Source organism: Puntigrus tetrazona, chromosome 22 (assembly GCF_018831695.1).
Source record: "Puntigrus tetrazona isolate hp1 chromosome 22, ASM1883169v1, whole genome shotgun sequence".
Lineage (NCBI taxonomy): Eukaryota > Metazoa > Chordata > Actinopteri > Cypriniformes > Cyprinidae > Puntigrus > Puntigrus tetrazona.
Genome location: NC_056720.1, coordinates 11422197 through 11435519, shown reverse-complemented (window position 1 = coordinate 11435519; position 13323 = coordinate 11422197). Strand labels below are relative to the sequence as shown.

The 13323-nt window shown below is 40.6% G+C and overlaps 2 protein-coding genes across 7 annotated transcripts in view; both read left to right on the top strand.

The window, feature by feature from the left end:
* Positions 1-13323, top strand: part of LOC122327734 (CUGBP Elav-like family member 5) — a 1183696-nt gene that overhangs the window by 215303 nt on the left and 955070 nt on the right. The gene's annotated exons all lie outside the window — the stretch shown is intronic.
* The window catches only part of tle2b (TLE family member 2, transcriptional corepressor b), a 43889-nt gene continuing 40004 nt past the window's right edge, over positions 9439-13323 (top strand). For all 4 annotated transcript variants that reach the window (XM_043223259.1, XM_043223258.1, XM_043223257.1 and 1 more), the window contains exon 1: positions 9439-10052. In XM_043223259.1, coding sequence (XP_043079194.1) covers positions 10029-10052 — 24 coding nt within the window. In that variant the 5' untranslated portion in view covers positions 9439-10028. The remainder of the gene's footprint in view (positions 10053-13323) is intronic.

Genomic DNA, 13323 nt, shown 5'->3' with positions numbered 1-13323 from the left:
CGCCAGGTATTTAAGCGAAAACGAAACGATAAATTAACTTTTACGATGTCGAAATGTTGGGCTCGGCGTAATGATGGTGGGCGGGGCTTACTCGGCTGAACGAGTCCCCAGCGGACGCCTCAACCCTGCCTCTCCGTCCAAACCCTTTCCCACGAGGTTGTACTTTTGGCTGCCGTCAACAGCAGTGGCTGAGTGAATGGCGTGTGGTCATTGTGTGGTCTGTTTACGCTGCTGGAGCGGTTGTGTCACAGTCACTGGCGGCCTGGAGTGGGAATGTGTGTGAAGGCAGGGCCTGGCCGAGTCGAAGGACTCTGCTCGTGTGGCTTAACCAGTTTTATACGCTTTACATAAAGCTATATAGAAACCATTTACCACGGGGGGAAAACTGAAAAACGCTAAACGCCCTTGACGTCTTCGATGCATACAAAGTGGTCAGTATTGAATATTATAAAACTTTGAAAACTATTTTCTGCTTAATCGGTTGTGTGGTGCGACCGTAGTGCAAATAAAATAAAATAAGAAAATTGTGCCTGTTTTTTTAAAGGCATACAGTTCTTTTTTTGTTATTATTTTGCTTAGTTACCTCCTGACAAAAAATATATATATATATATTGTCGCTATAATAGTGTGTGCACACCAAAAATGAATTCTGTAGATTGCGTACAAAGTCAACGCTAAGACCTGAGCATTACAAAAAAAAATTACAAGAAAAACCAAGTTGAAACTCAAGACTTTGGCATTTCTAATAATGTATAGTTTCTAAAGATTAAGCCATATCAAGGCTAATTGTTATATAGAGTCATATATTTATGAAGTCAATTTTTTTTTTATTTAATGAGACCAGTAATGTGTATTAAAGGTTAAGTAGAAAACGCGTGCATTTCATCTTAATGAAAGCAAATCGTTTTTGATTTCAGGTCGACTTTAATACAAAGCCATACTGTTTATTTGTGCACTTTAAATCCCAGCTATGTTAATTATATACAGTCACGGTTACATTCATGCATCTCAGGGGAAATTACTTGAAAATAAAATATTTCCTCTGAAACTGCGTCTAGTATTTTTGCAGCCCGACTTGAAGTTTCCTTTCCTTCATATTTCAGAATAGCAGTCAGTCAAAAGCAGTGCCCGAGGTTATTTTTTTCCCGTTTGATATTTCCTTACCTGACACTCAGGTATGAGCGCGCGTGAGGGTGTGTGAGCGACACGCGCGATCAACAGTGCAGCTTGTGAATGTTTGCAACAGACGTCTCAAGCTGTCCGAATATCAAACGTGCTTTATAATCCTTCGCTCAAAGTTTCTCTGCATACAATATTTAGTGCGAATAGCTGAAACGGAAGGCCCTCAAGGGCCCGGCGGAGAACAGGTCACTGGCACGAAAGGGCGTTTAAGTCACAAAAATGAAGTGATGTGCGGGGGACGGATGAAAAGAGACTCGAAAAATGACCTGACTCATGATGAACCGGCGAGAAAGACGACGGCAAACAATAAACAATATTGTCACTGCATTGGTAGTTGAAACTTTGTTGTGCTACAGTACTAGAGAAGCCTGCGTTCATTTTCATGCAGTTCGCTGTCAATATGAATGTGCTAATTTCCTAATTAGTTGAAACGTACTCATCACCTGGTTACTCCGTTATAAGCAGACTGAATTCCCAAACGTGGCCACCACGTCGTCTTTTCAAGTGTTAGTCGACTGAACTGCCGCGCTGAGGAAACATTGCGATCTGAAATTTCATCTTACAGCTGCACAGCGGTACAGTACATTCAAGCTTTGGTTTCCTCACAATGTGCGTTAAATGGCTGAAGTCGAACGCTCTTGTAATTTTGATTCGCCTCTTTAATGCAAGGCTCCCACCAGATGGAGTTATTTAGCTGGATTGTGATCTGTAATAGCCCGTGGCACATACTCACAAGCTATTTTTGTGTAATCCAGCGCCGTTTTTGACAATAAAGGTTAACGCTGGAATCAAACCAAAAGAAAAGCAAATCGCTTGAAAAGGGAAGAAACGAAGAAGGTCGACGAGGTAGGAGAAAAAGTGCCAGAAAGAAACGGGAATTCTTACACCCTCTTTATGCACGGTGTGTTTTTCCGGGATGCATCAGAAAAGGGTTAATGTTGTCTGTAACAGGCGGCATTCCCAGATGGAAGACTTTTAGCTGATGAACTTAATTGGCATGACATGCGCCGGGCACCTTGCCAACTGGCCAGACCCCTCTGCAGCTGCGCACAGAGAGAGAACTTTCATCTCATTTATTTCCAAGATCCTTTCCTTGTCCAATTATGCTTTCAAAAACAACAACAAACACTACATTACTGTAAAACCTCTTGAAAGGAATAAATACTTCAGCTGAAAGTAAAATTCGCTCGCCATTTACTCATGTCATTCCAAACACGTATGATCATGTGTTCGCATGGTTCTCGCCAAAAAAAAGAAAACGATGCATTTAGTCTTGGTTTGCTTAGCAAATTTTTACACGACATACAGGCGTAAGGATAAGATGGTAACCTGATTAGACAGCTTTTATATATTTAGTGAAGAATGCAGAGAACATCCAAAACAATGCTGCTTGCTGGGTTAAAAGCGCTCTGTGGTAGTTTAGCTGAGAACTCGCAAAGAGCTTATAAAATGAGGAATTCCTCCGTCGCTTACTGAGATCTGCTGCAAGATGGCGGTTCCTGTGTCTATACCGAACTGTAACGGGCAACTTATGTTTTTGGTTCGTTTAGATGGCTTTGGTCCACTTGTTTAATAAACCAACATTGACTTAGCAATTGCACTAGAGTTTGTTTAGAATCAAACTCTTATTATAAGTGTGAACTTATATAGCGAAGAAATTTGTAAGATCTTTTTGTTCTTTTTTTTCGTATGCAAACAACTGAAGACCGTCTCTCATGCCACGATACGTTTTAAATACCTTATAACAAGTCTTACGAATATGATAAATGATGGACTAGATTATTCACCCTTTCTATTTTATAAATGCATATTATAGTTTTTGACGTAAAAAATGTGCTTTGCTTAAAGAGTTCAAAACCCGCACGACCGCAAGACTTTGTTCATATCCGGAACACAGTTTAAGACATTTTTTCCTACGTTGCGTTCGCATACTTGTTTCTCCAGAAAAGCAATGCTGCAGGTAGATATTCTGCTTTGAAATGTGTGTTTCAAATGTCTGCTTTTCTTTTGATCAGTCTGATTCCGCACGACTGCCCATTTGCCCAATAGTATTTTGACACGCCGGGTTGCCAGTTGGTGGAAAACACAGTGTACTGCAACATGTAAGCCAGCGAATGAAGTAGGTCAGAGATCACAGATTCTACCATCCACCTAAAAGCCGTATGAGCAGAGGCATATTATATGATGATAAATCTCATCAGCGTACAGGACTTGCTGCTGTCAGTTTCACGCGCTCATGTTGCATGTCCTCAATCTGGCAACCTGCGTAAGCGCCGCCGACTCTCAAAACAACCGATATTTTGAATATGAACTGCAGTCACCACTAGCTGTCAACATTACATAAGTAATAAGTAAGTAGCTACATGTTAACTAGCAGTCATTAGAGTATTAGTAGACTTTCTGCTTAATAACTTCTAACACTTTATTTTGATGGGTCCACAACATATACCGGCTATCAGAAACTTTACAAGTATCATGTCAATGTGTAGTTGACGTAGTTACAAAGTTACTTCTAGTTTGTGGGAAGTGGACTAGTTTTTTAATCAAAATCTTCATACTCATACTTCACAGCTCTCTTAGCTCTTAAAGCTTATTCACGTTGGGGTCCTTTCAGATACGGCACCCCAAATATGCAAAATGTCAATGATCTGATACGAGCTAACAACAATCAATTACTTCGAAACTGACCGTGTTTGAACTGAATCGCGTAGAAAGGGATAAATGTGGCCGCTTTATCACCACTTGTAGTTGAAACGTTAAAATGCAGCATACATCAGTAGCCATATCTTGATTTTGTGTTATACTTACAAACATGACATAAACCTAAAATTCCACCAAATCTACAGAAATCCAACCAAAACCATTTATTCAGCCACACTGTAGGCTTCCCACAGTAATTTTTTTTCATTTCCTCCCTAAAATTACTTTCTCACAATTCCAGGCTGGAACTCAAAGGGGATCATGGGAAGGTAAAGCATGCCCTAAATAAAAAGTCTGGAGCTGCTTCCCGCCGCATTGACCCACTAATGGAAAAAATTAGGGTTATGAATTCTGAGGCCATGAGGGCTAGATACATCTGCTGCAATTTTAGGATGTAACTGATTATGTTCAAATCCTGGAGGAGAGAGAACGTTGGCGCAAAGCGACCGAGTCTGCGAGCGTTAGTTAAAACGGCCCTTTTGTTTTACCACGGTGCATTACCAGGGTACGTGCTTGCATGCGCCGTTATTGCAGAGCGAATTTGGAGTCTGGATGGATTGCGGTTGCGTCCGCAACTTGTGTGTGTTGCCTTTGTTTGCTTCATGCTGTGTCGTGTCCTCAGACTGAAACATGTGGCTATAATAAATCGCATAAATCCTCTTCTCTGCCTGTTAATTCACTTCCCCTATGAGTTTAAGCCGAGCTGTTTTTTAGGCCATTTAAACCACTAAATTCCCTCTGGATTCTCAAAACACGGTATCTGGAATTTTTCAGTGTTTACTCGCACTGTCTGGCCCTCAGGCGGAGCGCGTACACTTTCTCTCTTCATCTTTCTTTCCTCTCTCTCATTCTGTTGATTATTTCACGAACCCTGTTTTCCTTCATTAGCCCTTTCCATTCTCTCACACACACACACACACACACACTACATCTGGCCACGAACCTCCGCCTGTGCATTTTACACTTACATAATGCACCAGAGCAAACCAAAAAAAAAAGAGAGACGAGAGACTGGAAAGAGATGTCTCTTGACACCTTCATTCAGCAACAGTGTGTGTTTAATCACGTAGAATTAAAATGGACTATTTACTAGTTATTCTGAGCATGTTATTGTCTATAATAAATGTGTTCTTTCCATTAAAATGTAATAACTTGCTCTGCCTTTAACAACTTTCCTTTTCTCAGGCCACACAGGCTATTGGTTTATGTTAATTAGCAGTATTTAACGGTGTAACTACTGAAAAATGCAGATTAAATTTTTGATGAAATTGAGTTTGCGGTCCAATCAATTTTTCCTTTTGATAAACCCCCAGCCTTTTTCCCTCTCATTAAATCTTTTCTCACATATACATCGCATTAAGGAGCTAAATGGCTTGTGAATGTCATGTTATGTTGATTTTAATGCGCATTAATACACGCCGATGTCCGTTCCCTATCATTTGTAGTCTCCAACGTGATAACGTGTCTCACAAAGTCAAAATCTCCTAGTCAGATCCGTCACTCTTTAGGACGGGCGAAAGATCGGTCATCGTTTCTGCCGCCCGTCCTCCGCTTCCTGTAAAGGTTATGCAAGAGCAAGTGGAAGATCACTGCGTGCTGCGCATTTCAGTTCTTCTGGGAAGTTTGTATTTACAAATTGGGAAGGCGTAATTATGATATCGGATGCATTCGAATCACTTCTGTCAGGCCCACTATCATCAAAGATGACAGACAGTTAGCATGCCAGTTTAGATTGGAAATAACTTCCTGCGCATCCGTTCAGCCTGGCGGGAACCCTTCTGGGCTAAACAAAGCACAACCAACGTAAATGTGTCATTAACGATACCATTAACGATAAAAACATTTCAGAAATGAGTCTGATTCAAAGGGATGCAGAGGGATGAATCCCGACTGAGGAAAAGGAGGAGCTGGGGATGGAGGAGGGCAATTCGATTTTGAGCAATGTGAATGTTGATTTGGTTCGATACGAGAAGACGATGTATATTATAGCAAGCTTTGTGCAAAATGACGACTAAAGATTCAGGTGTGTTTTTTGCATTTTAGGATTTTATTCCATGTTTGAACGTGCTGTGAAATTAATTGTTACATATTGTCTGTAAAGTTTTCAGCCACACCTCCAACTCGGAAAAATCTGCGAATGTTTATGCTAAAAGTCAATCTCAACATATTACAAAATTGCAACGGCTAATTAACGTTTAACTGCGCCAATTTCCCAATTTCACGTGATTTGCTATAGAAGCTTCTTTCTGTACCACGATAAAAATATCAAAAGATAATTAACTTCTGTTCTCAGAATTATTCTGCAATTACGATAAAGAAAAGTACGAATCGTTCGAATAAAAATCACAGTTATACTTTTTGTCATCCATCCCAGGAAAAAGCCACTATAGAAAATTTATATAGAAAAACAATTGAAAATCTGGACGAAACGTATCAATGCCGATTTACTAGCACACCCGTATGTTTGCTAAAGATCTGCTGTCTGTGTGTGGCGGAGCGATATTTATAACAAAGAGCGTGAGCCGTAAAAGCAAAGAGGCATTTTAGGATAAAGATCTGTAGTTGGTGACACGCTTACAGGCAGATGACTGAGGAAAGTCTGTGTCGTGTTTGATAGTGCGAGACGCTACTCCGATTCGAGCTGCCACAACAGGTGAAGCCTGAAGTTAATTACTGGAGAGATGGGAGGCCCGGCCACACCGATGCGCTCGCTGGCAATCGGAGCTTAGTTCAGTTAAAGAATAGACCACATCTATCAGGGCAATCGATACTCACTGACAAAGCTAGTCTCTCTTTTCTTTCATTGTGTGCACACGTGCGCTGGGTAGGCTAACGTACGCTTGTCCGCACGCCTCTCACTGTAAAAATGGCTTTGTGTGTGTATTGTTAGTGTTATATGCATTTCTGTAATCGGTTTTAGAATTTATTTAGATATGAGATGTTTTGGAGAATGTAGGTAACCAAATGTTCGCCTCAACCCATTGACTTTCAGGGAGATGTTGACTCCTAAAACGTTAAATATTTTAAAATTATAGACTAATTACAGTCCATTTATGATACCGTTATGAGCTGTAAAGTGTGCAGTCACCAAAATGCCTCAAACACTGTATTTTTTGGACTGAGTTTCCTGTGACAATAGGTGGCCGAGCTATCTAGCAAAACAAAAAAAAAACGCCTGTGGTACCATAGTACAGATGAGACGGTAATAACTCCCTTTGTGTTCCACATAAGAAAAAGTCATACGGGTTTGGAACAGCAAGACAGAACAATGATGATAGAATTTTCATCTGTTTAATAAGCAAGCTGCTCATTAATTTACAGGGTTATCATAGAGCCACTATGACTCACCAAATAAAGAGTGTGTTTATTTATTTCGCTTAATTGTTCAAGGCAGTCAACACTAGGTGCTACACGATGCTCATTTGTCATTAGCAGTCATAGGTGATCGTTTATGCGGCGTGATTGGCAGCTGGAGGCGGGAGCGGCGGGGGTGCGGAATAATTGGAACTTCAATGCCCACAATCCCTGTAGACCGCACCCCGCCCCCCCTCACAGGCTGCAGCCAATCGGCGGCCGAGAACGCCGAGATTGGACCGCCGCAGCCGCTGATGTCAAGGGCCAACGTGGGACTTGTACGGTTTGATTGGTCGGAACGGATTGGTCGCCGCGGCCAATCGGAGAAGCGCTGGAGAGTGCCCCACAGCCGCCGAGTTTTAAGGTGGTCCGGAGTAAGGTGAGGGGTCTGATTTATCTCGTGCAATTTGCTCTTTTGATATTTAAACAGCCTGTTTTATACATAAAACACGCATAAATAAGTAGAGGGCATGAAATGAAACGGGTCCGGTGGCATTTCTGTCCTCGTTTTCGTTGTTTTCCCGCTTATATGTAGGTAAACATAACGCGCATCTAAACTTTCTTCAAACTTTATAAGCTTTTAGACGTTTCTACTAAAACCACTCATTGAATATGTCTTCTGTGCGGTGCGTAATTGTTTTTATTAAGCGTTATTGCAAGGAACTTTGATCATTTATGAGTTTATCAGTATCAGTTTATCAGTTATTTGGAAATGAATCTCCATTGGTGCCGATTCGGATCAAAGGTGAATAGGAAACCTGATTTGTTGCTGTTAAAGGTACATTTCTGAATTCATAAAATGATGTGTTTATAGATAGATGCATATAGATAATGCTTCAAAGTGTCAGAGTAACTTTAACTGAAGTGTAAGCACAGCTGTTGTTATACACATGAATGTCCTGATTTTCCTGTCATCTTATTTCAGATCTTGCGCCGAACCCGTTGACCCTTTTCCTGGACGCCATTGAGTCTCGTCGGTCATTTCCACGATTGTCTGTTTGCTCTCAGCCGGCTTCACGTATCAGTGAGAGGTTAAAGGAAGAGAGTCGTGTGAATAATTACCTGTCTAATCCACGCAATTAGATAACGGCGATTAGGGCAATCCCTGACCGGAGAGGTGACTAACAAGGGATGCCTCCGAGATCACGCTAACGTGACGGAGGAGAAACTAGGGAACGATCAAGAGACGGGGCCCATGCTGATAGGGATGGTTAAAATGCGCTGATGTGTCCTTTCAGACAAACAGACGAGAAAATCAAGGTAAATCAAGGTTGTAAGTGTTGCAATCACAACTAAATTCGCCGGTTTATTTCTCAAAGGGTAGATAAATGCTTGTCTGTCAGAGGCGATGGGGTCGGACACACGTGGTGCTTTCACGGAGTTGCTGGCAAATTGAATCATTCCTCATCTCTCTGGCTCTCTCCCTTTTTTTTTCTTTCTATGTCCCTTATTTTCAGATTTGTTTCTCCCCTGAGGCAAGTTTAATTAAGTTTAATTGGAAAAGTAAATTGAGACAGCTGTTGGCATACAGTAAGTAAATAAGTAAACATTTAAGTAAATTATAATATATATATATATATAATATAAAGGATTTAATAAATAAATATAATATATATATATATATATATATATATATATATATATATATATATATAAATAAATAAATAAATAAAATTAGTAATTGAAGTTTATGAGTGTAATATATGAGTTTTGTAGTATTACAGTTACATACATTACAGTTTATATAATATTTTTTGTATCATTTTGAACTATTATCGAGATTATATTCTCTAAATAAATGTTGGTAGTATGACAGATAATTAGGTCTTTGAAAAGTTGGGTGAGAAATATTTCCATGACGATCCGCTCAGTTTGAGAGATTTGTCGAGATGTGACCTAGAAGAGGCACATGAGAGATTACTGTATCTATTTCAGTCAAAAAATATAATATCAAATATCTCTGTTTGTCCTGTAAGAATGATATCTAATGCGTGTTTTTTTCCCCTGTAGGTGTGTGTGTTCTGATATGAATCTGTCAGCCATTCAATGCGATGACAACAAGAGAGCATGCATCGTTGCTTGTACGCATGTATTGGTGTCTATTTCCGTCCCCGTCTATCTATCCTCTATCTATCTCGCCCGGTCCACCTTAAGTGCAGCTTGAGCAGGCTGTCGTGTTTGTGTTGAAGCCAACAGGCACAATATATTACAGTCTAGGGCTCGCTGCTGAAAAGCCTGCTGGATCTTCCAGTGACCTGCTGTTCTTTCCTGCTTTCCTGTGTGTGTGTTTTTTTTTTCCTCCCTCTCTAGATTTAGATTAAAAACAAAGCCCGTTCCTCTTTCTCCTCGCCTTTTTAGACCTCAGCAAAAGAAGCCCTGTAGTTTTGGGGTACTGTTACGAGGTTGGAAGACTCGAATGGAGATACGCGTTTGTTTTTGTAGCTTGTTGGGGACATTTGCAGAAGGACGAGACCAGGGACAGCTGGACGCGTTTCTTCGGAATTCCCTGCTCCTCCGGCTCTCCTGATCTTTCGGACCGAGAGCCGGACGGTTAACGGGAGTGGGACGTCAGGGAATTCTTGTGGGGGGGAAAAAAAGTGTGAGTAAGGGGATCTGTTTTTGGAAGAGCCCCTCGTCGGATGCTCTGACAGCCTCCTTGCGGCTCGGAAAGAACAGAGCCGGGTTCCCGAGCTCGATCTGGGGCTCTGTCCCCTTGCGGAGGGGGGACGCAGGAGTACAGAGGGGTCAGCCCGTCGGCCGCAGAACCGAAAGCCGGCATCCCTCCGGTGACCATGTACCCGCAGGGTAGACACCCGGTAAGTGCTACGCTGTCTTCTTCTCCCACGTCCTCGACAAATGGGACCGATGAGGCGATTCGGTTTAAGAGAGAGACGTCTCTTCAGACTTTCAGTTGCACGTACGCATGTTCATCTTCACCCAGGTGTCCTCAAGAGCCAGTTGCTAGAAAGTTGTGTGGGAGGAATCAAACGCAATGTGTGTCTGTATTAGTTTGTGTAATAAAGCTTTCTCGACGCCCCCTCTAATAGATGGCAGTGCGTTTGGGCAAATCTAGAGTGGTTTAGATGTGTGTGTGTGTGTGTGTGTGTGTGTGTGTGTGTGTGTGTATGTGGGTGGGGTTGGATAGGGCTCACTGTGGGAAGTTTATTTGCTATCTGTGACCCATCTTTGGTTTATTGATGTTTCAAGAATCTGAAGAATCTACTGTACATTGCAGCCTGTTTGAAGTGTGCCTCGGCGTACAAGCCCAAACTTGAAATAAACGACAACGCAAACCATCAGATGCGTTCATGAATGAACGAAAGGTCCCTTGAGACTGATTCAGTGTGCATGTTGTGCACCTTCCCCACAGAACTCCACTGTGAGGGTGAATTAGATGAAAAAAAAAAACTCGAGAGAATAATCTGCAGTAAGATATATGTCACGTTGAAATGGAAAGGAAAAATATTAGGGAAACAGATTTGGCATAAAGTACTTTTAAGGACCGTTTTGATTTCATCTTTACATTAAGGTTTAGAAAGTGCATTTAACCTTCTCCCCCTGCTTTTTAGACCTCAACAAAGAGGATGTCGGATGTCTTTTTATTAAAGAAAGAAAGGTTCTTCGAGGCATAGTTTTTATATAATATATATATATATATGATATTAACCCTTACGTTCATGAAATGTCCAAAAGTATCATATTTGACCATAAAATCAAGTTTTAAAAAAATTAAATTAGAAAGACCTAAGAATCTAAGATATAAGAATAGAGTTTTGCGTAAAAAGATTATATATACAGTTATTCTTTTAATATAGTGGTGAATTTTGGTATTTTCCTAAATGAAGATTCTCCTTTAAGTGCATAACTGTCAATATGCTTTAAGACAAATTCTTATTATACAGATAAATTTTTTTCGTAAAAATTATGATCGTATTCCTGTAGCATATATAACATGATATACAGTCGTGTCCTGAGCTTCCCAGTTGGAGTGATCGAATGTAATTTATAATGATACAATGAGCAAACTCCAAAGGGCTCGTGAAATCTGCAGCCGGGTTTTATTTTTACCCTCATGGCCTGTGAAATATGACCTGCACCAGTAAAAAAGGTGTGAGAAAGGTCTCCGTGTGTAACCAAGCATAAACATTGCCTTTTGTGCTCCCACTTTTTCTTGTTCTGTAACTTTTTTAAAGAAATCTCCGTGTTCGTGAGAGCTGTGTTCTCAGAAAACGCTCATCCACACACGGTTAGAACGGCTTTGTTATTAGCCCAAGAACAACTGTTACTTTTGCTCGTGCCTGATCTTACGAACAGAACCTCTTTATTTGCGTCTGTGGTTCCACAAAGAACCTTCAGCATTCATGGAAAGGTTAGCTGTGGCTCTTCTAAGAAATGGTTGCTGTGAGGTTCTTTGTGGAATTAAAAATGGTTCTTCTGTGGAATCGCTCCCTTTATTTGGAACCTATTATAAAACCTCAGCAATCACATAGCGGCTCCTCGGAAATCACCTTAGCATTGCATTTTCTTTAAGGTATGCAAATCTCGATGTCTTCAGGCAATGTTTTACCATTCAGATTGGCCCATCAGTAGTTTACTCGGACAATTCAACATCATCTAGAGCAAATCAGAGGCAGCCTGTCGGTGTGAAAAGAGTGCGTCGGAGTCTGAAATACCTGCCTATCGAAAGGGTTAAGGCCTGATTTGCAAGGCAAACTGCATCAGGAGGACTGGTAATTGGTTCCACTGGATTTTTGTGGTTAGCGTTATCTGAAGCAGGGGGATTGGAAGGTGGAATGAGAGAAGGGTTACAGCGCTCTATGCTTCTGAGCCAAAAACAATAACAATAAAAAAAAAAAAAAAAAAAGCTGGGCAGGGAAAGCTCATAATCTGCAGCAGCCACACCTTCGGTTTCCGACTGTTACAGAACACAAACTTCCAAGGTTGATCAAACACATTGTTTTTCACCTCTTAAGTCCCTGCGTCCTCGTATGGGGACAACATATTGTAGTGAATTTCTTTGACCGTTTTAGTCTTTTTAGCTTTTCAGAGATACCAAATAATTGGATGTTTCACCGTGACCACTCCCTCTATGGTCTTCAATGACGTCTGAAATTAATTTAGCGAAACTCTTATGGAAATGTGATAATACTTGTTAATTATCATTTAAATTTGTCTAATTTTGTGTCTTTAATCAACCGCTCAGGAAAACGTTATGGGGTTTCAAATCCAAATGTGACTTTCCGTTACGGAAGTAGGAAGTAGATTTCTTACATGTCCCTCATTTGAGGACACCGGGACTAAAAGCACGTTCGCTGCGCATTTTGGGAGACATAACAAATTAAATTATATTTCAGTATTTTATGAATATGTATATGTTATTATTAAAATCTTGTCAATTATTACACTTCTTTTAATCATGATGTGTTGGCGAAAAACCTGCGCATGACCATTTTAGAAAAATTTAGCGGAAAGAAAAATGGCATATCGAATAATTAGTCGAGAATCGTCTTTACACAAAGTTCGTCAAACAAAGAAATGTCTTTAGTGATTTAAAAAAAAAAAGAATACTTCGCCTATTCTTGTTCACTCATGTCTTTTCATAACTTGAAAGAAATCGAGTCCCGATGTCCTCAAACAAGTGCATAGCATACGTTTTTTTGCATTATTTTTAATGCTCCAAACAATGTAAAGACATCAAATAAACTTAAACCCGAAGACGAAGAGTCTAGACGGTAACGTCGACGTTCAGTTAACGTTTAAGGGTGAGAAGTCCATAGATGTCATGGGCGAGGTGTGAGAAATGTGAACTCTCTCTGTTGGAGGTCTGTTGGACATGACGAGTAGTTTGAGAACCAGATACAAACAACAGGCTGTAATATGAGTGTGAGCGCACGTAACACATGAGGCATCGCTGTGTTTGCACTATTGCTAATAGTACCTGCGTTTGCACTGTGTGGATTTATGGCTGTTTTGTGCCAAGATGTGAATACTTATATGGATACTGCGCTCATGGTTTGATGGTATATACGTTTAGTGTAGCTGTATTTAGAGGCGTGCGTAAAATACGTCACATTTCGAATCGTTTTT